This window comes from Aquarana catesbeiana, linkage group LG08 (assembly GCF_042186555.1).
Source record: "Aquarana catesbeiana isolate 2022-GZ linkage group LG08, ASM4218655v1, whole genome shotgun sequence".
Classification (NCBI taxonomy): Eukaryota; Metazoa; Chordata; class Amphibia; order Anura; family Ranidae; genus Aquarana; species Aquarana catesbeiana.
This window is the reverse complement of record NC_133331.1, coordinates 10,077,767-10,105,479: the sequence shown is the minus strand read 5'-3', so window position 1 is coordinate 10,105,479 and position 27,713 is coordinate 10,077,767. Positions and strand designations below refer to the sequence as shown.

Here is a 27,713-nt window from a genome sequence, read left to right as displayed (position 1 = left end):
AAGGGAGAAGCTCCTGGCTGTGTAATCACATGAAGGGGAGAAGCTCCTGGCTGGCTGTGTAATCACACAGAAGGGAGAAGCTCCTGGCTGTGTAATCACACGGAGGGGAGAAGCTCCTGGCTGTGTAATCACACAGAGGGGAGAAGCTCCTGGCTGGCTGTGTAATCACACAGAAGGGAGAAGATCCTGGCTGTGTAATCACATGGAGGGGGGAAGCTCCGGGCTGGCTGTGTAATCACATGGAGGGGAGAAGCTCCTGGCTGGCTGTGTAATCACATGCAGGGGAGAAGCTCCTGGCTGGCTGTGTAATCACATGGAAGGGAGAAGTCCCCAATGTGAGCTCCTGGCTGGCTGTGTAATCACATGGAGGGGAGAAGCTCCTGGCTGGCTGTGTAATCACATGGAGGGGAGAAGCTCCTGGCTGGCTGTGTAATCACACAGAAGGGAGAAGATCCTGGCTGTGTAATCACATGGAGGGGGGAAGCTCCGGGCTGGCTGTGTAATCACATGGAGGGGAGAAGCTCCTGGCTGGCTGTGTAATCACATGCAGGGGAGAAGCTCCTGGCTGGCTGTGTAATCACATGGAAGGGAGAAGTCCCCAATGTGAGCTCCTGGCTGGCTGTGTAATCACATGGAGGGGAGAAGCTCCTGGCTGGCTGTGTAATCACATGGAGGGGAGAAGCTCCTGGCTGGCTGTGTAATCACATGGAAGGGAAAAGCTCCTGGCTGGCTGTGTAATCACATGCAGGGGAGAAGAGGCAGTAGACTGACACAGGCAAAGTAAGGCAGCCTGGCGTGCAGTGGGATTAGCAGCAGGAGGTGAAGCAGGTTTTCCTGGCTGGGAAATGAATAATATGGGATGTTCTCTCCGCCTCCAGCCATCTCTGGACCCAGTCTGATGGTTGGTGGGGCTGAAGATCGGCACAGAGACAAACACCGCTCCAGCCGAGGATCGCACATCTCCTCCAGCTCTACATTGATACATTGTTGCTTCCTCTCTCCTGGATGTGGGGATCGCACATCTCATCCATCTCCACATTGATACATTGTCTCCTCTATCCTGGCTCTGGAGATCGCTTCTATCATCTAGCTCTACACTATCCTGGTTCTGGGATCGCCTATACTGATACATTGTTGCCTCTACCCTGATTCTGGGATCGCACGCCTTCTTCAGCTGTATATTGATACATTGTTTCCAGCGATTTCCTCTATTCTGGCTCTGGGGATCGCACACCTATCCTGATACATTGCTTCCTGTAGCCTGACTCTGGGGATCGCACACCTATCCTAATACATTGTTTCTTGCATCCTGGCTCTGGGGGATCGCACACCTATCCTAATACATTGTTTCCTGTATCCTGGCTCTGGGGATCGCACACCTGACCTAGCTCTGCACTGATACATTGATTATCCTGGCTCTGGGGGGATTGCACGCCTGCACTGATACATTGATTGGTGTATCCTGGTCCTGGAGATCACACATCTACACTGATACGTTGTTTTCTCTATCTTGACTACAAACTAGCTCTATCCTGGTACATTGTTTCCTGTATCCTGGCTCTGGAGATCGCACAACTGACCTAGCTCTGCACTGGTACATTGATTGGTGTATCCTGGCTCTGGGGATTGCACACCTGCACTGATACATTGTTTCCAGTATCCTGACTCTGGACTGGCTCTATCCTAATACATTGTTTCAAGTATCTGGGCTCTAGGGATCACTTATCTACACTGATACATTGTATCCTGGCTCTGGACTAGCTCTATCCTGATATACTGATTCCTGAATCCTGGTCCTGAAGATCTCACATCTACACTGATATTGTATTCTATATCCTGGCTCTGGACTAGGTTTATCCTGGTAAATTGTTCCCTGTATCCTGGCTCTGGGCTGGTTCTATGCTGATACATTGTTTCCAGTATGCTGGCTCTGGACTAACTTTATCCTAATACGTTGTCTCCATTATCTTGGCTCTGGGCATCACACATCTACACTGATACGTTTTATCCTGGCTCTGGACTAGCTCTATCCTGATCCATTGTTTCCTGGACCCTGACTCTGGGGATCACACACCTCCATTGATCCATTGTTTCCTGGACCCTGACTCTGGGGATCACACACCTCCATTGATCCATTGTTTCCTGGACCCTGACTCTGGGGATCACACACCTCCATTGATTCATGGTTTCCTGGACCCTGACTCTGGGGATCACACACCTTTATTGATCCATTGTTTCCTGGCTCTGGGGATCCCACACCTCCATTGATTCCTGGACCCTGGCTCTGGGGATCCCACACCTCCATTGATCCATTGTCCCCTGGCTCTAGGGATCCCACACCTCCATTGATCCACTGTTTCCTGGACCCTGGCTCTGGGGATCCCACACTTCCATTGATCCATTGTTTCTTGGACCCTGGCTCTGGGGATCTCACACCTCCATTGATCCATTGTTTCCTGGCTCTGGGGATCACACACCTCCATTGATCCATTGTGTCTTGGACCCTGGCTCTGGGGATCCCACACCTCCATTGATCCATTGTGTCTTGGACCCTGGCTCTGGGGATCTCACACCTCCATTGATCCATTGTTTCCTGGCTCTGGGGATCACACACCTCCATTGATCCATTGTGTCTTGGACCCTGGCTCTGGGGATCCCACACCTCCATTGATCCATTGTTTCTTGGACCCTGGCTCTGGGGATCTCACACCTCCATTGATCCATTGTTTCCTGGCTCTGGGGATCACACACCTCCATTGATCCATTGTGTCTTGGACCCTGGCTCTGGGGATCCCACACCTCCATTGATCCATTGTTTCTTGGACCCTGGCTCTGGGGATCTCACACCTCCATTGATCCATTGTTTCCTGGCTCTGGGGATCACACACCTCCATTGATCCATTGTGTTTTGGACCCTGGCTCTGGGGATCGCCCACACTCTGGCCCCTGGATCTATCCTCCTCCACCTTTCCCATCTGAAGAAGCTGAGGATCTCTCCAGGGTTGGGAGGACCTTGCCTGCTCACAGCTTGGTTTCTCCACCTTACTATGAGAGGGAAGGGCAGGAAAGCCAACCTATCCGACTCCAGAGATATGGATGGATCCTACGATCAGCTGACCGGTGAGTCCATGAGATCCCTACAGGATGGTCAATGGAGGCAGCATCCCTCCTAAGGTCCCTGGATGGTGGTGGTGGGGTCATGGTTTTGGTTATTGAGCATCTAAAGGCTTTCTGAAAATATTTATCAGCAGTTTGGAGGTGAGAAACTTAGGCTGACCGTACATACACCATACAATCAGATTGTACAATCTCCTTTACCTCTCAGAATCGGCCTGATTTAATACTGATTGGGTGAATTGTTCAGGTTTGTCCTCATGTTGCTAAAGTTGAGCGATCAGATTGTACCATAAATGATCAGATTGGGAGGGAGGGATCGTTATGTGGTGGAGTATTTGTTGGTAACATAGCAAATCTCCAATCAGACTGTCCAGATGGCCCGAGATCTGGAGCTGTGATGGAACCACAGACCACAGCATGCTGGGACTTGTAGTCCCTCCGCACTTGCAGGGACACGGGTTGATATCAGGCAATGCCGGGGAAAGGTCATCTAGTGCCAGACGGTGTCCCCTCCCCCCCAAGTGTATTAGCATTATATGTCAGCTAAAATCCCCCCCCAATAAAAATTTGAGCGCTAATCTGCACACAAAAATGTCCCCTCTTCTAGTACAAATCCCCCCTCCCAACTGAAATCCTCTCCTGTCCAACCCCCCCTCCCAGCTCAAATCCTCTCCCTGTCCAACCCCCCCTCCAGCTCAAATCCTCTCCCTGTTCAACCCCCCTTCCAGCTCAAATCCTCTCTGTCCAACCCCCCCTCCCAGCTAAAATCCTCTCCCTGTCCAACCCCCCCCTCCCAGCTCAAATCCTCTCCCTCCCCAAATCCCCCCTTCCAGCTCAAATCCTCTTCCTGTACACCCCCCCTCCCAGCTCAAATCCTCTCCCTCCCCAAATCGCCCCTCCCAGCTCAAATCCTCTCCTGTCCAACCCCCCCTCAAGACCCAAATCCTCTCCCTGTCCAGCTCCCCCTCCCGGCTCAAATCCTCTCCCTTCCTAAATCCCCCCTCCCAGCTCAAATTTTCTCCCTCTCAAATCCCCCCCCCCACCATTCCTAGCTTTAATTCTATCCCTCCCAAAATCCCTCCTCCCAGCTCAAATCTTCTCCTTCCCCAAATCCCCCCTCCTCCCAGCTCGAATCCTCTACCACACCAAGACACCCCTTCTAGCTCAAATCCTCTTCTTCAACACCCCCCCCCCCGCTCGCATCCTCTCCCTCCCCAAACCCCCCCTCCCAGCACAAATCTTCTGCCTCTCCAAATCCCTCCTCCTAGCTAAAATCCTCTCCCACACCAAAACACCCCTTCTAGCACAGATCCTCTCCCTCCCCAAATCCCCCCTCCCAGCTCAAATCTTCTCCTTCCCCAAATCCCCCCTCCCAGCTCAAATCCCCTTCCTTCCCAAACCCCCCCTCCCAGCTCAAATCCTCTCCCTCCCCAAATCCCCCCTCCCAGCTCAAATCTTCTCCTTCCCCAATTCCCCCCTCCCAGCTCAAATCCCCTTCCTTCCCAAAGCCCCCCTCCCAGCTTGAATCCTCTCCTTCCCCAAATCCCCCCTCCCAGCTCAAATCCTCTCCCTCCCCAAATCCCCCCTTCCTTCCCAAATCCCCCCTCCCAGCTCAAATCCTCTCCCTCCCCAAATCCCCCCTTCCAGCTCAAATCCCCTTCCTTCCCAAATCCCCCCTCCCAGCTCAAATCCTCTCCAGCTCCAAATCCCCCCTCCCAGCTCAAATCCCCTTCCTTCCCAAATCCCCCCTCCCAGCTCAAATCCCCTTCCTCCCCAAATCCCCCCTTCCAGCTCAAATCCCCTTCCTTCTCAAATCCCCCCTCCCAGCTCAAACCCCCTTCCTCCCCAAATCCCTCCTCCCAGCTCAAATCCCCTTCCTCCCCAAATCCCCCCTTCCAGCTCAAATCCCCTTCCTTCTCAAATCCCCCCTCCCAGCTCAAATCCCCTTCCTTCTCAAATCCCCCTCCCAGCTCAAATCCCCTTCCTTCTCAAATCCCCCTCCCAGCTCAAATCCCCTTCCTCCCCAAATCCCTCCTCCCAGCTCAAATCCCCTTCCTTCCTAAATCCCCCCTCCCAGCTTGAATCCTCTCCTTGAATCCTCTCCTACCCCAAACCCCCCCCCCTCCCAGCAGAAATCCCCTCTCCTAACAGTAATCCTCTACCCCTCAAAGTTTCCCTCTGAACATAACCCCCCCCCCCACTAAGCCCCCTCTCCCTGCGCTAGTCCCCCCCCCAATCCTAGTAATCTCTATTAGCACAAATAATCCACTTCCCAAATCCCCCTTCCTAACACAAATCCACTCTCCTAGTACAAATTCCCCCTCCCCTCCTAATCACCCCTTCTAACACAACCCCCCAAGTCCCCACTGAGCCCAGGGCAGCCACCCCTCCTGCCCCTCCCCCCCTTGTACTTGTTCAGGATTGGTGGTGGGACTTTCATGATAGATTGCCAATGCTGCCCCATACGCATTACCAGTGCCGGGGACAAGGTCATCCTGTGCCCAGGGCAGCTGTCCCTCTTGCCCACCCCTTGCCCCAGCCCTGTGCATTATATTCTGTGCAATGGTGGCCATACACATAGCAATCTGATCGAAGGATTTTTCCAGACGATATAATCGATCTATGAGTTATCAAAAAGACATGCAGAGGGGGAGAATTAGCCCTGATTCACACTGAAAGCTTCTTTGAAATTGCACGATTTCAAAGCCGCATGTCAGTGCGACTTCAGGTGCGACTTGGCTGACATCTGTGCGACTTCATGCGGCGATGTCTTTGCAAGTCGCACCTGAAATCGGCAAAAGTAGTGCAGGAACTACTTTATTTTTAAATCGCTGCTACACCGCAAAGCCGGCGTTGCACCGTTTTGAACCGTTCCATTGCCGAGGATAGGGTGCGATTTGTCGTGTCAGTCGCACCAATGTGAACGGGGGGGCTTTACTAAAACTGGCGCACACAGAATCTGGAGCATCTGTGGATAATAACGAGCGTTCCACGAGTACTTGATGCAAATGCTCCGATCCTTTTTTTTTTGCGATTTCATTGCGACTTGCATTGACTTCTTTTAAATGAAGTTGCAAGCCGCAATGAAATCGGAGGTCCAAATCGCACTGATCTGCGGCTTTGAAATTCGCGCTGAAGTAGCGATTTCCAGAAACCTTTTTCAACATCGCGGAGATTTTTTTCTTGTACTTATTATTTCATTTATTTTTATTTCTTGATTTATTTATTTTATTTCTTTTTCTTATTGATTTCTTATTAGATTTTTTTCCTGTACTTATTATTTCAGGGGTTTTTTTTGTTTCTTGATTTATTTATTTTACTTATTTTTATTATTGATTTATTCTTTGATTTTTTTTCTTGTACTTATTATTTGAGTTTTTTTTTGTTGTTGGTTGATTTATTTATTTAACTTTTTTCTATTATTAATTTATTTGTTTTTTTTTTTCTTGTACTTATTATTTGACTTATTTGCTTATTGTTTAAATAATTTATTTTACTTATTTGTATTAGTGATTTGTTATTTGATTTATTTATTTAACATATTTTGTTTGTTTGTTGTTTAAGTTACTTATTTATTTATTATTTGATTCATTTACTATTTATTTATTTTATTACTTGTTTTCCCCCCAGAAACAAAAAACAAACACTGAGAAAAATTAAGGTCCAAAATTTGCAGTGGCAGTACACAATTAAATCATTATCTACAAAAAAAAAATAGGAACAGAGACAGAACCAAAAAAAAAACACTCTGAGTGTTTTCTGGTGCATCAACGCACTGTATGCCGGACGGTAGCGTGGAAAGGGTTAGGGCAGCCTATTGAAATGAATCGCACCCGGATGTGTTGCAATTTGCAAGTGAAATTTATTTTGTAACGCAACAACCTACCTCGTATTGCCATGGGTTGCGGCATGCTGCAATGCAGGTGTGTTGTGACAAGGGGCGCGCTGATTTAAGCGCAGAGAGCAGAGTGAGCGAGAGATGAGCTCATCATTGCGCTGCTTCTCCTTTCGCTGTCCAGTCACAAGCTTAAGGATTAGTCTGGGATGATATGGGCTCAGAGAAAGTGGTTTGAATGACGCTGACTTTTAGACTGTGAAGTGGAGGGAAAAAATGATGTTTACATGTTGGCGCCAGGAAAACGGAAAATTGTATTGAATACTTACCTTAATTTTCCCTTCCTGGCACCAATCCATGGCGGCATATTATAACATGTATGTATGTATGTATGTATGCTGCCATGTGGGCACCAGGAAAATAACATCATATACTTACCATAATATCATTTTCTTAATGCCAATTAATGCCAGCATGTGGTAGTATGTTCATATGTTGGCATCAGGAAAATGGAAAATGATATCAAACACTTACCTTAATATTACTTGCTTGGTGCCAATCCATGCCAGCACGTGGTAGTATGTTAACATGTTGGCATCAAGAAAATGGAAAATTATATAAAAAAATGACTGTATTTTTCCGTTCTTGGTGCCAATCCATGACACCTCACTACCACATGTATGCTGCCATGTTGGCACCAGGAAAATTAAAAATTGTTTCAAATACTTACTGCAATATTCCTTTCCTGGTGCCAATCCATGGCAGCGTGTGTTAGTATGCCAATCCATGGCAGCGTGTGGTAGTATGCCAATCTGTGGCAGCATGTGGTAGTATGCCAATCTGTGGCAGCATGTGGTAGTATGCCAATCTGTGGCAGCATGTGGTAGTATGCCAATCCATGGCAGCGTGTGATAGTATGCCAATCTGTGGCAGCATGTGGTAGTATGCCAATCTGTGGCAGCATGTGGTAGTATGCCAATCCATGGCAGAGTGTGATAGTATGCCAATCCATGGCAGCGTGTGGTAGTATGGCAATCCATGGCAGCGTGTGGTAGTATGCCAATCCATGGCAGCGTGTGGTAGTATGGCAATCCATGGCAGTGTGTGGTAGTATGCCAATTCATGGCAGCGTGTGGTAGTATGCCAATCCATGGCAGCGTGTGGTAGTATGCCAATCCATGGCAGCGTGTGGTAGTATGCCAATCCATATTCTTGATATTCTTTCCTGGTGCCAATCCATGTGGTAGTATGGTAATCCATGGCAGTGTGTGGTGGTATGGGAATCCATGGCAGCGTGTGGTAGTATGCCAACCCATGGCAGTGTGTGGTGGTATGGGAATCCATGGCAGCGTGTGGTAGTATGCCAGCCCATGGCAGTGTGTGGTGGTATGGAAATCCATGGCAGCGTGTGGTAGTATGCCAATCCATGGCAGCGTGTGGTAGTATGTTGACATGTTGGCACCAAGATATTGGAAAATTGCATCAAATACGTACCGTAATTTTCCCTTTCTGGCACCAATGTATAGTATGGCGGCATGCTACCACATGTATGCTGCCATGCTAGTGCCAGGAGAATGGAAGATTGTATCAAATATATTCCTTTCCTGGCATCAATCCATGGCAGAATGTGGTAAAATGCTGCCATGCTGGCGCCTGGAAAGGTAGAAATTATATCAAATACTTACCGTAATTTTCCCTTCCTGGTGCTAATCTTTGGCAGCACACTACCACATATATGTTGCCAGGTCGGTGCCAGGAAAATGGAAAATTGTAGCAAATACTAGACATGTGCAATTCGTTTCGTTCTGAATTCGTTTTTTAATAAATTTCGACAAATTTGTTAATTCGGAAACATCCGAATTTACGAAAACCCGTTTAACAAATTTTTCCGAATATTTGGAAATTAGAATATCCAATAAAATCGTAAATTCGAAAATTCAAATATTCGAAAATTCGTAAATTTGAAAATGTATAAGTTCGTAAATCCGAAATTCAAAAATCCAAAAACCCGAAAATCTGAAATAACTATTAAATTATAGGTATTGGAATTCTCTTTCAAATTTGGCTGTTAGTGAACATGACGAATACAAATTTATCCGAAGTTACGAATCATCTGAAGTACCGAATGCCGCATCTAAACAAATGGAATGTAACGAATTAATAATAATAAATAACAATAATAATAATAAATTTTATTATTATTATTTACAATTAATTTGTTCCGTTCCATTTGTTTGGATGCGCCATTCGTTATTTCGGATAATTCGTAACTTCGGATAATTTCATATTCGTGATGTTCACTAACAGCCAAATTTGAAAGGAGATTCCAATACCTATAATTTAATAGTTAGTTATCATTAGTTAGTTAATTATTATTTAGAATTTTAGAATTTTAGAATTTTCGTTCTTTCAATTTTTTTGGATTTTATTTTTTATTTTTGAATTTTTGGATTTTCGAATTTACAAATTTATAAATTTTAAAATTTACAAATTTACAATTTGCAATCATAACGAATGACCGGAAAAACGAATACCTTAGTTAATTATTATTTAGAATTTTCGGATTTTCGTTCTTTGGAACTTGCGGATTTACCTTCCTATTTTCGGATTTTTTTCTAATTTTCTAATTTTCTAATTAACGAATGACTGGAAAAGGGAATACCTTAGTTATTTTGAATTTTCTGATTTTCGTTCTTTGGAATTTTCTGATTTTCCTTCTTATTTTTGAATTTTCGGATTTTCGAATTTACGAATTTACAAATGTTCAAACTTACAATTTTACGATTTGCGATTATAACGAATGACCGGATAAAACGAATACCTTAGTTAGTTATTATTTAGAATTTTAGGATTTTCGTTCTTTGCAACTTTTGGATTTTCCTTCCTATTTTCTGATTTTTTTCAAATTTACGTGCTTACGAATTGCGATCTTAACGAATGACCGTAAAAACGAATACCTTAGTTGTTATTTTGAATTTTCGGATTTTCGTTCTTTGGAATTTTCGGACTTTCCTTCTTATTTTTGGATTTTTTCGAATTTTCGGATTTACGGATTTTCGAATTGCGATCATAACGAATGACCAAAAAAAACAAACCATTGAAGCAAATTCAAACAAATTTTTCGGCAGTGAACATGTCTATCAAATACCTAACATCATTTTCCTTACCTGGCGCCAATCCATGGAAGCATGCGGTAGTATGCTGCCATGTTGGCGCCAAGAAACTGAGAATGAAGAAACCCATGGCGGATGGTAACCCCTCGTGCCCTCATTTTGCTGAATGAGAAATCTGGATTGCATGAGATTCGTTGCAAATGAGTTGGACATAAGGGAAAAAAATCTCGGGTGCCTCTAAACCAGGGGTGGGCAACCTGGGGGCCCTCCAGCTGTTGTGGAACTACATTTCCCATCAGGCATTGCAAGTTTTGCAGTTACAATTACTCCCAATGGCATGATGGAACTTGTAGTTCTGGAGGGCCCCAGGTTGCCTACCCCTGCTCTAAAAGAAAGCAATAGAAAACCTTGGAGGGGGGGACTACAAAGCCCAGCAAGCCCTGTAGCAGCACAGCTGCCGGAGAGCTGTGTGCGGAGTAACCCCCCCCCCCGCGCGCCTTGCTGCCCTGATGCCGGCTTTGTTTGCAGAGCGGGTGTTGGGCGCAGGTGTGGATTTGCATACACCTACACTTTGCATTCTACTGCTGGAATACACCGGCACCATCATCGCAGCTTAAAGGAGAACGAACGTGTCTTGACAGCGAGCGATCATTGCGAGTAATGTAAGATTTACTGACAAGTAATTACCAAAAAAAGACTTTCATTTTTTTTTTTTACTTGCTTGCTGTACCATATTTACAATACACGTCAGGATCTGAAGGGGATCTTGCTAGTGGCTAACCGTATATATCTGACATTCGGCATCAATTCCGAGATAAAGCAGCGAGAGGACACAGAGGGGGAGATTTACCAAAACCGGAGCACTCGGAACCCGATGCATGGCAGCCAGGGCCGGGACGAAGGGGGGGAGGGGAGCAGGAGGGGCGGCAGCCCTGGGCGCAATGGTTTATTGCAGGGATGGGGGTGCCCTGATCCTAAGGGAAGGGGGGGCAGGAGGGGCGGCTGCCCTGGGCGCAACGGTTTATTGCAGGGATGTGGGCACCCTGACCCTAAGGGAAGGGGGGGGCAGGAGGGGCGGCTGCCCTGGGCGAAATGGTTTATTTCAGGGATGGGGGTGCCCTGATCCTAAGGGAATGGGGGGGAGGAGGGGCGGCTGCCCTGGGCGCAGCGGTTTATTGCAGGGATGGGGGCGCACTGATCCTAAGGGGGGGCAGGAGGGCGGCTGCCCTGGGCGAAATGGTTTATTTCAGGGATGGGGGTGCCCTGATCCTAAGGGAAGGGGGGGCAGGAGGGGCAGCTGCCCTGGGTGCAGCGGTTTATTGCAGGGATGGGGCGCCCTGAACCTAAAGGAACAGGGGTGCAGTTTGGCATATTTGCCCTGGGCGCTGGATGACCTTGTCCCGGCACTGATGGCTGCCAATCAGCTTCCGGCTGCAGCGCGTTTCATTGGTTTCTCTGCAGTAGATTTTGCGCCCTCCAGTTTTAGTCAATCCACCCCATCCAACGTTTCCAGTGAGATTCTGGTAACAGAGGTCTTTATATAGACCCCTTACCCATTCAGCCCCCCCTCGATCCCTTTAACTACATCTTTACACCCATGGGTGGGAGGGGCCGCCTGATCATGTGACCAACTAGGATTGGCCGTCCCAGTGGTCACATGATCGATTGGCTCCAGTCAGCTCCTGATCATTACTAGAGACCGGGAGCTGTCTTTGACCCTTTCCGCCTTGTAATCCCATAATCTGATCGATCGAAATGCTATCAAAATTCATGAACAAAAGTATCTGCATATCAATGCAAAACAATTGATAATCTTCTGCCCTGGCCAATCAACTCGGTTTGATCAAATTTAATTAAGAAGAGAGTCTTAAATCGATCAGAAGGGAAGTTATGGTTATTTGATTGTTTGACGATATGAACCTTTTGTTAATGAAATCAAATAACATCCATCAGATAATAAAATCAGATAATAAAATCAGATAATATTGATCAGATAATAAAATCAGATAATATTGATCAGATATTAAAATCAGATAACCCTGATCGGATAATAAAATCAGATAATATTGATCAGATATTAAAATCAGATAACCCTGATCGGATAATAAAATCAGATAATATTGATCGGATAATAAAATCAGATAATATCGATCAGATAATAAAATCAGATAATATCGATCAGATAATAAAATCAGATAATATCAATCGGATAATAAAATCAGAAAACATTGTTCAGAAAATAAAATCAGATAATATCGATCAGATATTAAAATCAGATACCGCTGATCGGATAATTGAATCAGATAAAATTGATCTGATAATAAAATCAGATAATATCGATCAGATATTAAAATCATATAATATTGATCAGATAAAAAAATTAGATAATATCAATAGTATAATAAAATCAGATAATAAAATCACATTTAACGGATAATAAAATAAGTTAACACTGATAGGATAATAAATTCATTTAATTCTGAATGGATAATAAAATCATATAACATTAATTGGATAATAAATTCTGAAACCACTGATCAGATAATAAAATCCGATAACACTGATTGGATAAAAAAAAAAAAAATCAGATAAGGTTGATTATATAATAAAATCAGATAATATTGACCGGATAATAAAATAAGTTAAAATTGATCAGATAAAATCAGATAACGCTGATCGGATATTAAAATCAGATAATATTAATCAGATATTAAAAACAGATAATACTGATCTGATAATAGAATCAGATAACGCTGATCAGGTATTAAATTTATATAATATTCATCGGATAATAAAATCAGATAATATCAATAGTATAATAAAATCAGATAACATTGATCGGATAAATCAAATCTGAAAACATTGATCAGATAATACATTCAGATAACACTGATTGGATAATGAAATCATTTAATATTGATCGGATAAAAAAAATCTGATAATCTTGATCGGAAAAAAAAAATCAAATAGGGTTGATCAGATAGTAAAATCGCAGCGTCTATGGCCACCATTACTTGGACGATATGTGCCGCTGTACTGGTAATGATCCCATTCTTTTTAATACTGGGATAAATAGTTTCCATATCCCTCCAGGAGAGGAATCTATACCTGAAGATTATTTCTGGATAAAGGATGTTCCTGGGCATTATAGACAATAAATTGTAATATGTTCAGAACTGATTGTTCCAAACGTCATGAATGCGGTGTGTGTCCTTCAGATGTCACGCTTTCCCCGTACAGAACCCAATTACAGGACATGATGGAGAGCCCCGGAATACACAACCTATAGACCTACTACATCCCGCTGTCATCCCTGTACAGAGCAATCAGTAACTGGAGCTGGAAACGCCAACAAACTCTTCTTTTTTCATTTATTTTTATTTTTTATTTTATTTTATTTTATTTCTTTTTAATGTTATGCTATTTATATTATTGGGTTGGGCACTAGACCCCATTGTGCATGAGATGGCTAGTGATTGGAGCCCTTGGAGGCTGCACCATCATCCGGGGGATCCCCAGAGTAGTCTGAAAGTCTATGTAAAAGGATGAAGGCACCACAACTCAAGTACGGGAAACCTGATAGGTTATATAATAAAGGCAACGTGTTTCAGGGGGCTCACAAAACCCACTTCTTCAGGGCTAGACCCCGATGTGCTTGAGATGGGTAACAATTCCAACCTTTGCAGGCTGCACCATCATCCGGGGGATCCCCAGAGCAGTCTGAAAGTCTATGTAAAAGGATGAAGGCACCACAACTCAAGTACAGGAAACCTGATAGGTTATAAAATAAAGGCAACGCGTTTCAGGGGGCTCACAAAGCCCCCTACTTCAGGACTAGACCCCGATGTGCTTGAGATGGGTAACAATTCCAACCTTTAGAGGCTGCACCATCTTCCGGGGGATCCCCGGAGTAGTCTTAAAGTCTATGTAAAAGGATGAAAGCACCACAACTCAAGTTCGGGAAACCTGATAGGTTATCAAATAAAGGCAATGCGTTTCAGGGGCTCACAAAGCCCCTTCTTCAGGGCTAGACACCGATGTGCATGAAATGGGTAATAATTACAAACCCTTGGAGGCTGCAGCATCATCCAGGAGATTCCCACAGCAGTCTGAAAGTCTATGTAAAAGGATGAAGGCTCCACAACTCAAGTACGGGAAACCTGTTAGGATATTACGTAAAGGCAACGCGTTTCAGGGGCTCACAAAGCTCCCTTCATCAGGGCTAGGAGGCAAATAACATACTGTCAATAAAAGAGATCTGAAACCATAATGATCTGAAGAAATATGGTCTATTGATAAGTTCTGTATAACAATGTACCAAAATAAATCATGAAACGCTGCGAACCCGTTTACCTTCTGAGCCTTCGTTGTGAATAATAATCATTCACTGGACTAAATCCTGAGTTGTGGTGTTCTCATCCTTTTTTGTTTATAGACTATAATCCTTTGCAGTCAGATTTAGCAGTCCTCTCCCACTGCCTCTCGGTGGCACTTTCCTGATGGAAAACAAAGGGCGGAGCTCATAACTTTTAATTTTCTCCATTGATTTTTAGGGTCAGTCGGAAAATAACGCTAAACAGTAGACAAAGCCAGCTGAACATGATAAACGAGCGAAGGGAAATTCTAACTCGGCAGGCAGGCAGTCCGTGTCCCCGGAGGGAGTTTGAATGTAAATTTCTCGTGTGTAACTGGAGTGAGCCTTTAAATCAGCTTAGATGGTAGGACAGAAATCAATACAGGAGTTTTTGTTACATTCCAGATGATGGATGTGATCCGGTGGGTGGAATGGATGGTGTTTAGAGCTCAGTCCAAAGTTGGCCATGCATGGAATGAAATTCGGCTGGTTCAGCAGGGAGTGGCAGAATTTCGATCCATGTGGTCACTGTGGTCAGTGGTGTCTTTTGGTTTTGTGTTGCCCTAGGCAAGACTAAAATCGGGGCACCCTCCCATCTAAATTTGTCCCACCCCTTCCTTCTAAAGTGGGTATGTGGGGTCACTAGTGGCTATGCGGGGTCTCTGGTTGCTCTGCAGGGTCTCTGGTGGCTATGCGGGGTCTCTGGTGGCTATGCGGAATTTCTAGTGGCTGTGTGGGGTCTCTGTTGGCTATGCAGGATCTGTGTTGGCTATGTGGGATCTCTGGTGGCTATGTGGGGTCTCTGGTCACTGTGTGGGATCTCTGGTAGCTTTGTGGGGTCTCTGGTGGAAATGCGGGGTCTCTGGTGGACGGTGGGGTCTCTGGTGGCAATGCAGGGTCTCTGGTAGCTATGTAGGGTTTCTGGTGGACTGTGGGGTCTCTGGTGGCTATGTGGGGTTTCTGGTGGCTGTGTGGGGTCCCTGGTGGCTGTGCCTGGTCTCTGGTGGCTGTGCCGGGGTCTCTGGTAGCAGTGTGGGGTAGTAACATGCTGTCTCTGGTATTACTGGTGTGCGTCAGTCAGGCAGCTAAGAGCCTGCTGCAGTGCTCCCCCAACCCCCCCTGCTAGCCTACCAGAGTGCTCCCCCACCACTCTCACTAGCCTGGCAAGAGAGGGGGTGAGAGAGAGAGGGGGGTGAGAAAGAGGGGAGGGGGAGAGAGAGAGGGTAGAGTGTGAGAGAGAGTGGAGGGGGTGAGAGAGAGGGGAGGGGGATGAGAGAGGGTGGAGGGGGTGAGAGAGAGGGGAGGGGGTGAGAGAGAGATTGGAGGGGGCAGAGAGAGGGGAGGGTGTGAGAGAGAGTAGAGGGGGTGAGCGAGAGTGGAGGGGGTGAGAGAGAGGGGAGGGGGTGAGAGAGAGGGGAGGGGGGTGAGAGAGAGTGGAGGGGGTGAGAGAGAGGGGAGGGGGGTGAGAGAGAGTGGAGGGGGTGAGAGAGAGGGGAGGGGGGTGAGAGAGAGTGGAGGGGGTGAGAGAGAGGGGAGGGGGGTGAGAGAGAGGGGAGGGTGTGAGAGGGGGTGGAGGGGGTGAGAGAGAGTGGAGGGGGTGAGAGAGAGGGGAGGGTGTGAGAGAGAGTGGAGGGGGTGAGAGAGAGTGGAAGGGGGTGAGAGGGGGTGGAGGGGGTGAGAGAGAGTGGAGGGGGTGAGAGAGAGGGGAGGGTGTGAGAGAGAGCGGAGGGGGTGAGAGAGAGGGGAGGGGGGTGAGAGAGAGTGGAGGGGGGTGAGAGGGAGTGGAGGGGGGTGAGAGAGAGTGGAGGGGGTGAGAGAGAGGGGAGGGGGGTGAGAGGGAGTGGAGGGGGGTGAGAGAGAGTGGAGGGGGATGAGAGAGAGTGGAGAGGGTGAGAGGGAGTGGAGGGGGTGAGAGAGAGTGGAGGGGGGTGAGAGGGAGTGGAGGGGGTGAGAGAGAGTGGGGAGGGTGAGAGGGAGTGGAGGGGGTGAGAGAGAGTGGAGGGGGGTGAGAGGGGGTGGAGGGGGTAAGAGAGAGTGGAGGGGGGTGAGAGAGAGTGGAGGGGGGTGAGAGGGAGTGGAGGGGGTGAGAGAGAGTGGAGGGGGGTGAGAGCTAGTCATCCTTACTAGCACAACTCTCTCCCCCCGCCCCAAAATCCCTTCCTAGCACAAACTTCTCCTCCTAGCACCGAGACCCCCAATCATCCCCTTCCTAGCACAAAGTCCCCCTCCCCCCTACATTTCCCCTCCTAGCACAGATAGCCCTCCAATCATCCCTCCTAGCACGAATCCCCCCCCCCCCAAAAAAAAGTCCCCTCCTAGCACCGAGACCCCCAATCATCCCTACCAGCACAAATCCCTCCCCCCCTGAAAAACTTCCCCCTCCTAGCACAACCCAACCCCCCCCCACAAAAAGAAATCCCCCCCTAGCACAAATCCCCTCCCTCCTCTAGCATATCATATTTTCTACTATAAACCCCCCACATCCCCCCTCCTAAAACGCAAAAAATGCAGGTTTTAAAACGCAAAACACACCATAAAATGCGCCTGAAAACTGCATCAACCGCATAGATGTGAACCAAGACTTATATAATGTCACAATGTATCAAACGTTACACTTCCATCACCCGACGTTATACACAAAGTAACTTTCCGCTGATACCCCGGGAAGCAGAGAAGGCAATAAATGGAGAAATCCTTCGCAAAGTACCTTTAATAGTATATTACTTGACGCACGGCGGGATTTAAAGCGACAGTGCGCCGCGGATTAGGCTGCGAAAGCTTATTTGAAGTAGAGTGTGTAATAGACTCTGGTAAGTTGATAGGCCTCAAGTCCATTAAGCTGTCAGTTTGGGTAAGCGCCATTCCGCCTTCCCGTCCGAACAAAGAGCAGAATGTGAAACGTGTCGGGGGGGGTTTCGTAGTGCGTGATACACGTTTAACCTGCTCTGAATATTTATGGGATTATCCTTAGGAAGGCAAATCACCAGTTTAGATCCAGGAAACTGTCAGGCTTCCTTCTAGAGGTTAGGAGAAAAAAAAAAAAACTACAAAGGGCGATCGGCTCGATCAGCGGCATCCTGCCATATTCTTGAGGATACTTTAAAGAGGAACTCTACCGAAAAAGAAGGATAGTTATATAGAATACAAGAGAGGTCAGGCTCCAGGCGTTCGTAGCATGTAGGTGCAGCAGAGCGCACGCGTGTTTTGCCGCATTTTTTTCCTTGTGTACGTGTAGGGCAGCCCATTTATTTAGATTGGTAATGCAGCATGATCCATTTTGGCGCAATGCGGAAATGGACGCATTCGCCTTTAGGCTCTGGTTCACACTACGCAGGCTTGATGGATCGTGTGCGTGTTTCCATGCGTTTTATGCGCATTGAGCAGCCCATTCTTTTCAATGGCCTACATGCAAGAAATGCTCAAGAGATGCCCCTGACCCATTTGAGAAATCCCACCACGCCGAAACGCGTGGGGCGGGAAAGTGTGCTTCTCATTAGGAATTGCACACTGTGTATAACTTGTTGTTAAGGAGCGGCCCGGGAAGCTGGGAAGCATGGTGGGCCGACCGGGGGCCCCCGCATCTTACCTATTTAAGAACCATCAGATGGAGGAGCAGGCAGACAGCGGGATCCTTCAGCGTAACCTGAGCTTTTATTTTTTTTTTTTTCGGGTCCAGTGGTGGTGGCGGGCGTCGTGATTGACGATGGATCTACATCGGGGGACATTGTTTTTTATTTTTAATCAAGGACTTGTCAAAAACTCTACTTGTAGTGTCTTTGTTCAATTCTTATACTTTTTTGATGAATGGGTAGGGGTACTATGTACCCCATACTCATTCACATGGTGGGGGATGGGTTCTGTATTCCAATAAGCCCCCTGCCTGCAGACCCCCACAACCACCGCCTAGGGTTGTAGGGAAGAGGCCCTTGCACCTATCAACATGGGGTCAAGGTGCTTTGGTGTTGAAGGCATGTGGCCTGGTATGGTTCGGGGGGGGGGGCGCTCGCTCGTCCCCTCCTTTTCCTGATCTGCCGGGCTGCATGCTCGAATAAAGGTCTGGTATGGATTTTGTAAGGATCCCACGCCATTTTTGTTTTCATTTTGGTAAATGCGAATCCGAAGGGCCTAGTATGGATTGGGGGGGGGGGGGACATGCCCTTTTTCTACCAATTTTTTTTTTTTTTGCCCGCAGTTGTTTTTTTACATTCAGTCAGTGGGGAACCCTGCTGACAACTGATGGCTCAATGGCCGGCTTTCCGGCCCGCTCCTTAACAACCATCTATTCACAGTTTTTTAAAGAGAAAAAAAAGCACAAAATTCATGGAAAAATGGTGTGCGCGCATATGCACCCTGTACCCGGAAAAGGCCATCAGTACAGGTACAGGTACATTGTGCCTGTATGGACCACCCAATTGCAGTAGATTGGGGGTGGGCAGTGCAGAAGTGGTTGAGAGTGAATGGCACGCCGCGTGACGGCTAAAGGCCAGCGCGTTTCTGGATGTGTTGGGAAAGCGCACGATTGTGAAGGCTGGGGGATATGTCTCTTACATGCCAGTTAGCCTAATTTGTTACAGTTCAATTAAACTATCCTTTGATCAAACTTTATATTGCTTTTCAACTGTGTTTTCATCATTGAACATCATCTTCTATACCCTCCGTGCTCTCCATAGACTCCATGCTCTCCATATTCCCCAATGCTCTCTATACTCTCCATGCTCTCCATGCTCTCCATATTCTACCTACTCTCCATATTCTCCATACTCTCCATGCTCTCCATTTTCCCCAGTGCTCTCTATACTTTCCATGCTCTCCATATTCTCCATACTCTCCATGCTCTCCATACTCTCCGTGCCCTCCGTTCTCTCCATGCTCTCCATACTCCCCAATGCTCTCCATGATCTCCACTCTCTCAATGCTCTCCGTGCTCCCCAACCTCTCCATACTCTCCATGCCCTCCATACTCCCCAATGCTCTCCATACTCTCCATGCTCTTCACACTCTTCACACTCTTCACGCTCTTCATGCACTCCATGCTCTCCATACTCTCCATACTCCCCAATGCTCTCTATGCTCTACATACTCTCTATGCTCTCTGTGCTCTCCATAATCTCCATGCTCTCCGTGCTCTCCATACTCTCCATGCTCTCCATACTCTCCATGCTCTCCATGCTCTCTACGATCCCCAATGCTCTCCATACTCCCCAATGGTCTCCATACTCTCCATTCTCTCCATGCTCTCCGTGCTCTCCATGTTCTCCATTCTCTCCGTGCTCTTTGTGCTCTCCATGCTCTCCATACTCCCCAATGCTCTCTATACTCTCCATGCTCGTTGTGCTCTCCATACTCTCCATGCTCTCCATACTCCCCAATGCTCTTCATGCTCTCCGTGCCCTCTTTGCTCTCCGTGCTCTCTATGCTCTCCATACTCCCCGTGCTCTCCCTATACCCCAATACTCTCCATGCTCTCCATACTCTCCGTGCCCTCCATACTCTCCGTGCTCTCCATACTCCCCAATGCTCTCCATACTCTCCAGTAAGCTTCCGTTGACATCTTTCCATGTTGAATCATCTTTCTATTGAAGGTAGAAGAAGAACAATCATTGTTTTTCGGTCCCAAGTTTCCAAGCATTACATATGAATTCAGCACTTGCCAAAGCAACGCATCTGCAGATCCTCAACAAACACGATTTATTTATATAACACTGGACAGTTTGTTAAGTGGGTCAAATGGAACAGAACCAAACCGTTCTTCCATCTGTGGCCGCGTGACAATGGGGTACCAGCTTGTAGATTACTTCATCTTATATTTATTAAACACATGCTTGTATTCTGCGTTGTAGGTGTTGAACCCATACTGTACTCTAGGTACAAAGCAGTGGATTCTCATATCTGGCCTCATGATCAGAATTAAAGCGTCAGCTCACCTTGACTGCTGAACTCCAGGCAGATATGAATTCAGTGTTCTGAAGTGTTCTGGGGGGGCGACTGTACATAGGGGAGATCTGTGAATGGAAATGCTACAAGCAGGGCAGCCATCAGAAATTCTGAGGGCCCCGTACAAGGCCTTAGGCTGGGGCCCCCCAGGGCCTGACCACCAATGTTCCCCAGGGTCCACCCACTAAATCCACCCACTGGTGGGGTGGATGGAATCAGTGGCAGCGGTGATGGTGGTGGTGGGGGGGGGGTGTTTGGGATCAGTGGCAGTGGAGATGGTGGTGGATGGGATGAGTGGCAGCTGTGATGGTGGTGGGGTGATGGGATCAGTGTCAGTGGTGATGATAGTGGGGGGGGGGGGTAGATTAAATCAGTGGCAGTGGTGATGGTAGGTGGGGGGGGATGGGATCAGTAGCAGCGGTAATGGTAGTGGTGGTGGTGGTGGTGGGGGGGGACTTAGTGTCACTCAATTCCCCCTTCTTGCTCATTATACAGTGGGGACGGAAAGTATTCAGACCCCCTTAAATTTTTCACTCTTTGTTATATTGCAGCCATTTGCTAAAATCATTTAAGTTCATTTTTTTCCTCATTAATGTACACACAGCACCCCATATTGTACACACAGCACCCCATATTGTACACACAGCACCTCATATTGTACACACAGCACCCCATATTGTACACACAGCCCCCCATATTGTACACACAGCCCCCCATATTGTACACACAGCACCTCATATTGACAGAAAAACACAGAATTGTTGATATTTTTGCAGATTTATTAAAAAATAAAAACTGAAATATCACATGGTCCTAAGTATTCAGACCCTTAGCTCAGTATTTAGTAGAAGCTCCTTTTGATCTAATACAGCCATGAGTCTTTTTGGGGAAAGATGCATCAAGTTTTTCACTCCTGGATTTGGGGATCCTCTGCCATTCCTCCTTGCAGATCCTCTCCAGTTCGGCCCAGTCTGAGGTCCTGAGCACTCTGGAGAAGGTTTTCGTCCAGGATATCCCTGTACTTGGCCGCATTCATCTTTCCCTTGATTGCAACCAGTCATCCTGTCCCTGCAGCTGAAAAACACCCTCACAGCATGATGCTGCCACCACCATGCTTCACTGTTGGGACTGTATTGGACAGGTGATGAGCAGTGCCTGGTTTTCTCCACACATACCGCTTAGAATTAAGGCCAAAAAGTTCTATCTTGGTCTTATCAGACCAGAGAATCTTATTTCTCACCATCTTGGAGTCCTCCAGGTGTTTTTTAGCAAACTCCATGCGGGCTTTCATGTGTCTTGCACTGAGGAGAGGCTTCCGTTGGGCCACTCTACCATAAAGCCCCGACTGGTGGAGGGCTGCAGTGATGGTTGACTTTCTACAACTTTCTCCCATCTCTCGACTGCATCTCTGGAGCTCAGCCACAGTGATCTTTGGGTTCTTCTTTACCTCTCTCACCAAGGCTCTTCTCCCCCGATAGCTCAGTTTGGCCGGACGGCCAGCTCTAGGAAGGGTTCTGGTCGTCCCAAACGTCTTCCATTTAGGGATTATGGAGGCCACTGTGCTCTTAGGAACCTTAAGTGCAGCAGACATTTTTTTGTAACCTTGGCCAGATCTGTGCCTTGCCACAATTCTGTCTCTGAGCTCTTCAGGCAGTTCCTTTGACCTCATGATTCTCATTTGCTCTGACATGCACTGTGAGCTGTAAGGTCTTATATAGGCAGGTGTGTGGCTTTCCTAATCAAGTCCAATCAGTATAATCAAACACAGCTGGACTCAAATGAAGGTGTAGAACCATCTCAAGGATGATCAGAAGAAATGGACAGCACCTGAGTTATATATATCAGTGTCACAGCAAAGGATCTGAATACTTAGGACCATGTGATATTTCAGTTTTTCTTTTTTAATAAATCTGCAAAAATGTCAACAATTCTGTTTTTCTGTCAATATGGGGTGCTGTGTGTACAATATGGGGGGCTGTGTGTACAATATGGGGTGCTGTGTGTACAATATGGGGTGCTGTGTGTACAATATGGGGTGCTGTGTGTACAATATGGGGGGCTGTGTGTACAATATGGGGAGCTGTGTGTACAATAATGAGGGAAAAAAATGAACTTAAATGATTTTAGCAAATGGCTGCAATGTAACAAAGAGTGAAAAATGTAAGGGGGTCTGAATACTTTCCATCTCCACTGTATCTCTGTCTCCCTTCACATGTCTCCAGAGACACCTCTTCTGACATAGGGTCTCAAAATCAAAATGAATGGGCTGCCCTACATGCGACGCACTCAGTCGCACCTGTAGGTGTGAACCACCCCTTAGAATGGACTTGCCACAGCATGAAAAATGTATTTTGCTTTCTGGACCTTGACTTGCAGAGCAGGCTGAGATGTGTTTCAGTCACTGCTGTCGGCTCTGCCCCCCCTCCCCCCCTCACACACACTCACTGGAGCGCTGGGCTGTGGGGGGGGATCAAGAGTGACTAGGTCAGGTGCATGTGGGAGGATCCCGACCATATGGTTGCAAGCTTTCCTGAGCCTGGACCATCTCTTTGACATCAGCCAATAGCGAGCTTTAGCCCGCTGTCAGCTGAAAATGGGTCACAGGAGTGCAGAACTCTTTGACAATTGCGCGGTCATGCAACACTGTAATCAAATAAAATTTATGTAAATTTTTCCCCACAAAAGGAGCTTTCTCTTGGTTGTATTTGATCACCTCTGTGTTTTCTTGGGGTTTTTTTTTAGCTATAAACAAAAAAAAAGACTGGGAGGTCAGGACTGTCAAGTTCCTCCACCCCAATCATTTGGTGGAGGGGGGATTATGGTGTTGGGTTGTTTTTCAGGGGTTGGCCCCTTAGTTCCAGTGAAGGGAACTCTTAAGGCATCACCATACCAAGGCATTTTGGACAATTTCATGCTCCCAACTGGGAACAGTTTTGGGGTGGCCCTTTCCAGTTCCAACATGACTGCCCACCAGTGCACAAAGCAAGGTCCATAAAGACCTGGAGGAGCGAGTTTGGGGTGGAGGAACTTGACTGGCCTGCACAGAGTTGGAAGCATGAAATTGTCCAAACTTTTTGGTATGCTGACACCTTAAGAGTTCCCTTCACTGAGACTAAGGTGCCAAGCCCAACCCCTAAAGAAACAACTCCCCACCATAACCCCCCCACCACCAAATGATTTGTTCCAATGCACATAGCAAGGTCCATAAAGACATGAATGAGCGAGTCTGGGGTGAAGGAACTTGACTGTCCCGATAGAACACCTACACCTGCGAGCCAGGCCTTCTCGCCCAACTTGTCTGACCTCACAAATGCTCTTCTGGAAGAATGGTCAAACATTCCCATAGACACCCTCCTAAACCTTGTGGACGGCCTTCCCAGAAGAGTTTGAAGCTGTTATAGCTGCAAAGGGCGGGGCCAACTCAATATTGAACCCTACGGACTAAGACTGGAATACCATTAAAGTTCCATGTGCACGTAAAGGCAGGCGTCCCAATACTTTTGACGATATAGTGTATTTCCAGCGCGGTGGCAGAGTCATCTCAGGACCATCGAAGCCCCGGGCGCGCGGCCGCTGTTGCTTTCTCCCTCAGCTCGGCGCGTTAGGCACAATTCCGCTCCCTTTTGCTATAAAAAGGTGCCTCTCTCTTGCCGTGAGGATAATATGATCTGCCCCCTTATTATATAAAAATAGAAGGCTGGAGAGGATAATTGTAGCCTCGAAAGGGAGCTGGAAATCCCCGGCTAATAAATGAATGCGGCCTATCAGAATTAATTATGACTTTCAAACCCGGAGCAGGCTTTGATGGTCCCCGGGGACCCTAATTACATCATGATCAATTTACCTCTGGCACATGGATGGGGGGACTCGGCATTGTGTGTATGGCTTCGACTTAACGATAATGACGTTATTATGGGTTCTGATTATTAACATGGATATGGAGACGTCGCGGCCATGGCTGATAGGCTTCTCAGATGACATTTATCTGCAGGGAACGTGACTTTTGGCTACATAGGCTTGTAAGAGAGGAGCTTTGTGATTGGCTAGAACTGGTGCCAAGCAGTGCCGGGACAAGGTCATCCCAAGATGTATGAGCATTTAGTGTCAGCAAAAATCCCTCCCCTAAAAAATGCTTAATCCCTAAGCATAAATTCCCCCTCCTCCCAGTATAAACCCGTCCCCCCCTGCTGAAACCCCCCCCCCAGCACAAATCTTTGCCCCCCAGCACAAAATAAATCACCCTGCCTAGCTCAAAGCCTCTACCCCTAAAATTTCCCCTTCAAGTACACACCCCCCCCTCACTCCAAATCCCTCCTTCCAGCACAAATTTCATCCCTTCCTAGCACAAATCCCTCCTCCCCCTCCAAATTTCCCCTTCTAGCAAAAATACCCCCCATTCATCCCTACCACAATAAGCCCCCCCCCACCCATAAAAATCACCCCACCTAGCACAAGTCCTTTACCCTTAAAATTTCCCCTCCAAGTACACATCCCCTCCCCCCCACTCCAAACCCCCCCTCCCAGCACAAAGTTCACCCGCCTCCTCCTAGCACCAATCCTCCCCTCTAAATTCCCCCTCCTAGCACATATACCCCCATTCATTCCTACTACAACAACCCCCCCCACCCCCCAAAAAATAACCCCTCCCCAACCCCTAAAATTTCCCCTTCAAATACACATCCTCTCCCCCCACTCCAAATCCCTCCTTCCAGCATAAATTTCACCCCCTCCTAGCACAAATACCCCCCCCATTTATCCCTACAACAACAACCCCCCCAACCCCAAAAAAATAACTCCTCCCCAACCCCTAAAATTTTCTCTTCAAGTACACATCCTCTCCCCCCACTCCAAATCCCTCCTTCCAGCAAAAAATGTCACCCCCTCCTAGCACAACCCCCCCCTTCCAAATTTCCCCTCCTAGCACAAATACCCCCCATTCATCCCTACTCCAACAAGTCCCCCCACCCCAACCATATAAATCACCCCACCTAGCACAAGTCCTTTAGCCCTAAAATTTCCCCTTCAAGTAAAAATCCTCTCCCCCCACTCCAAATCCCCCCTCCCTGCACAAACGTCACCCTGCCTCCTCCTAGCACCAATCCTCCCCTCCAAATTTCCCCTCCTAGCACAAATACCCCACTCCATTCATCCCTACTACAACAAATCCCCCCCCCCCAAAAAAAAAAATAACACCTCTTAGCACAAATCCTCAACCCCTAAAATTTCCCCTTCAAGTACACATCCTTTCCCCCAATTCCAAATCCCTCCTTCCAGCACAAATCTCACCCCCTCCTAGCACAAATCCCCCCTCCCCCTCCAAATTTCCCCTCCTAGCACAAATACCCCCCATTCATCCCTACTCCAACAAGTCCCCCCACCCCAACCATATAAATCACCCCACCTAGCACAAGTCCTTTAGCCCTAAAATTTCCCCTTCAAGTAAAAATCCTCTCCCCCCACTCCAAATCCCCCCTCCCTGCACAAACTTCACCCTGCCTCCTCCTAGCACCAATCCTCCCCTCCAAATTTCCCCTCCTAGCACAAATACCCCACTCCATTCATCCCTACTACAACAAATCCCTCCCCCCAAAAAAATAACACCTCTTAGCACAAATCCTCAACCCCTAAAATTTCCCCTTCAAGTACACATCCTTTCCCCCAATTCCAAATCCCTCCTTCCAGCACAAATCTCACCCCCTCCTAGCACAAATCCCCCCTCCCCCTCCAAATGTCCCCTCCTAGCACAAATACCCCCCATTCATCCCTACTACAATAAGTCCCCTCCCCCCACCCATATTATTAGTAATTAGTAATATAGTATTTACATAGGGAAGACCACCCCCCTCCTCCTACAAAGGACTCATTCATCCTCTTGCTTTGTCCATGTTATCTGATAAAGCAGTAAGTGTTGGGGTGGGAGGGGGGTAAAAGAGGTGTCCCTGGATGGCTCAATTCACCTAGGGTGCGGAAGAAAAAAAATGTTTATTTCTTTTAATTGTTGTTTTTTTTTCCGTTTATTTAGCGAAAAAAAAACAGCAGTGATTTAAATGTTATAACAGAAAAAAAGAAAAACTTTTATTTTTTTATTTTTAATTGTTCTATTTTTTGTTTATTTAGCAAAAAAAGAAAAAACCCAGCGGTGATTAAATACCACCAAAAGAAAGCTCTATTTGTGTGAAAAAAATGATAAAAATGTCATTTGGGTACAGTGTTACATGACCGTGTAATTGTCATTCAAAGTGTGAGAGCGCTGAAAATTGGCATTGGCAGGAAGGGGGTGGTAGTGCCCGGTACTGAAGAGGTTATCAACCCCCCCACCCCAAAGTGAAAGTGTCCTTTTAATTGTTTAAGTATGGAAATTGCATGGACAAGACCAGTTTACACAAAATCAGAGGCACCAACATCCCTTAAGAAATATTTGGTGTAAGAATTATTTGTTACAAACATTTATTATTCTTTTTTTTTTATAGATTTAACTTTAGTTACTAACCCTGGCGTGTCCCCCCCCCCCCTCCCTCCCCCAATTCCATTAGAAGAACAGAAGAAAACAACCCCCCCCCCCCCCCCCGCCAATGATAATGAGTTACACGGACAAACGGATTGCGTCTCGTAATTTGAAATTTGGGAAATGGGTTAGCGCTCGGAATATTGCTCGCCGGGTTCGGTCCTATCTCCCGCTCCCACGACACTCTGATTTTTAATTAAATCCCGCTCCTTCTAAAGTCCTCTGATTAAATAAGAGCAGAGTCGTCCTCGTGGGGCAGTAAATATAGACGTTTCTATCCATCCTCGTTAAAAAGAAGAAGAAAAAAAAAAAAAAAAAAAACGAAGATGAGAAATATTGTATTTGTCTTCGGTGGAGGGAGAAGGACTTCTGCCCCGGGGTGTCTTCTTCTACGGGAGGAAATCACACGGGAGGATCCCAGAGGATTAAAGGGGGCGACTGGTGAAATATAAATAGAATTAGTAGATGGCCTGTGGTTCCAACGTGTCTTATTGGAGTGATTTCCTGGCAGTGGATTCCACTGGATTTGTTCCAAGCAATAATACATTGTAACACCTTCATACAGAGGAGATGGAAGCTACAATGAAACAGTCTATAGAGAAAGACAAGTGATACACAGGACAGCCAATTGTGTGTGGAGGGAGGGGGGGGGGGGGGGGGTCAGGTTGCATGCAGCTTGTTCATTCTGTGTCTGCTTTTTTTTTTTTTTGGAGCATACTTTAAGTTGGCCATACATGGATCGAACAAATCAGCAGGGCTGGGGGGGAGGGAGAATGGGAAGATTTTTGTGAAAGAGATTGTGAATAAAGTATTTATGTTTAAAAAAAAAAAAAAATTAATCAGGAACCAGACGCA

The 27,713-nt window shown here is 46.8% G+C and overlaps 1 protein-coding gene across 2 annotated transcripts in view; it reads left to right on the top strand.

Annotated features, from left to right (window-relative positions):
• Positions 1-581: 581 nt before the first annotated feature.
• KCNIP2 (potassium voltage-gated channel interacting protein 2) overlaps positions 582-27,713 on the top strand; it is a 533,119-nt gene continuing 505,987 nt past the window's right edge. The window contains exon 1 of one of the 2 annotated variants that reach the window (XM_073595494.1): positions 582-3,120. In XM_073595494.1, coding sequence (XP_073451595.1) covers positions 3,048-3,120 — 73 coding nt within the window. In that variant the 5' untranslated portion in view covers positions 582-3,047. The remainder of the gene's footprint in view (positions 3,121-27,713) is intronic. The other variant, XM_073595497.1, reaches the window with a different exon arrangement.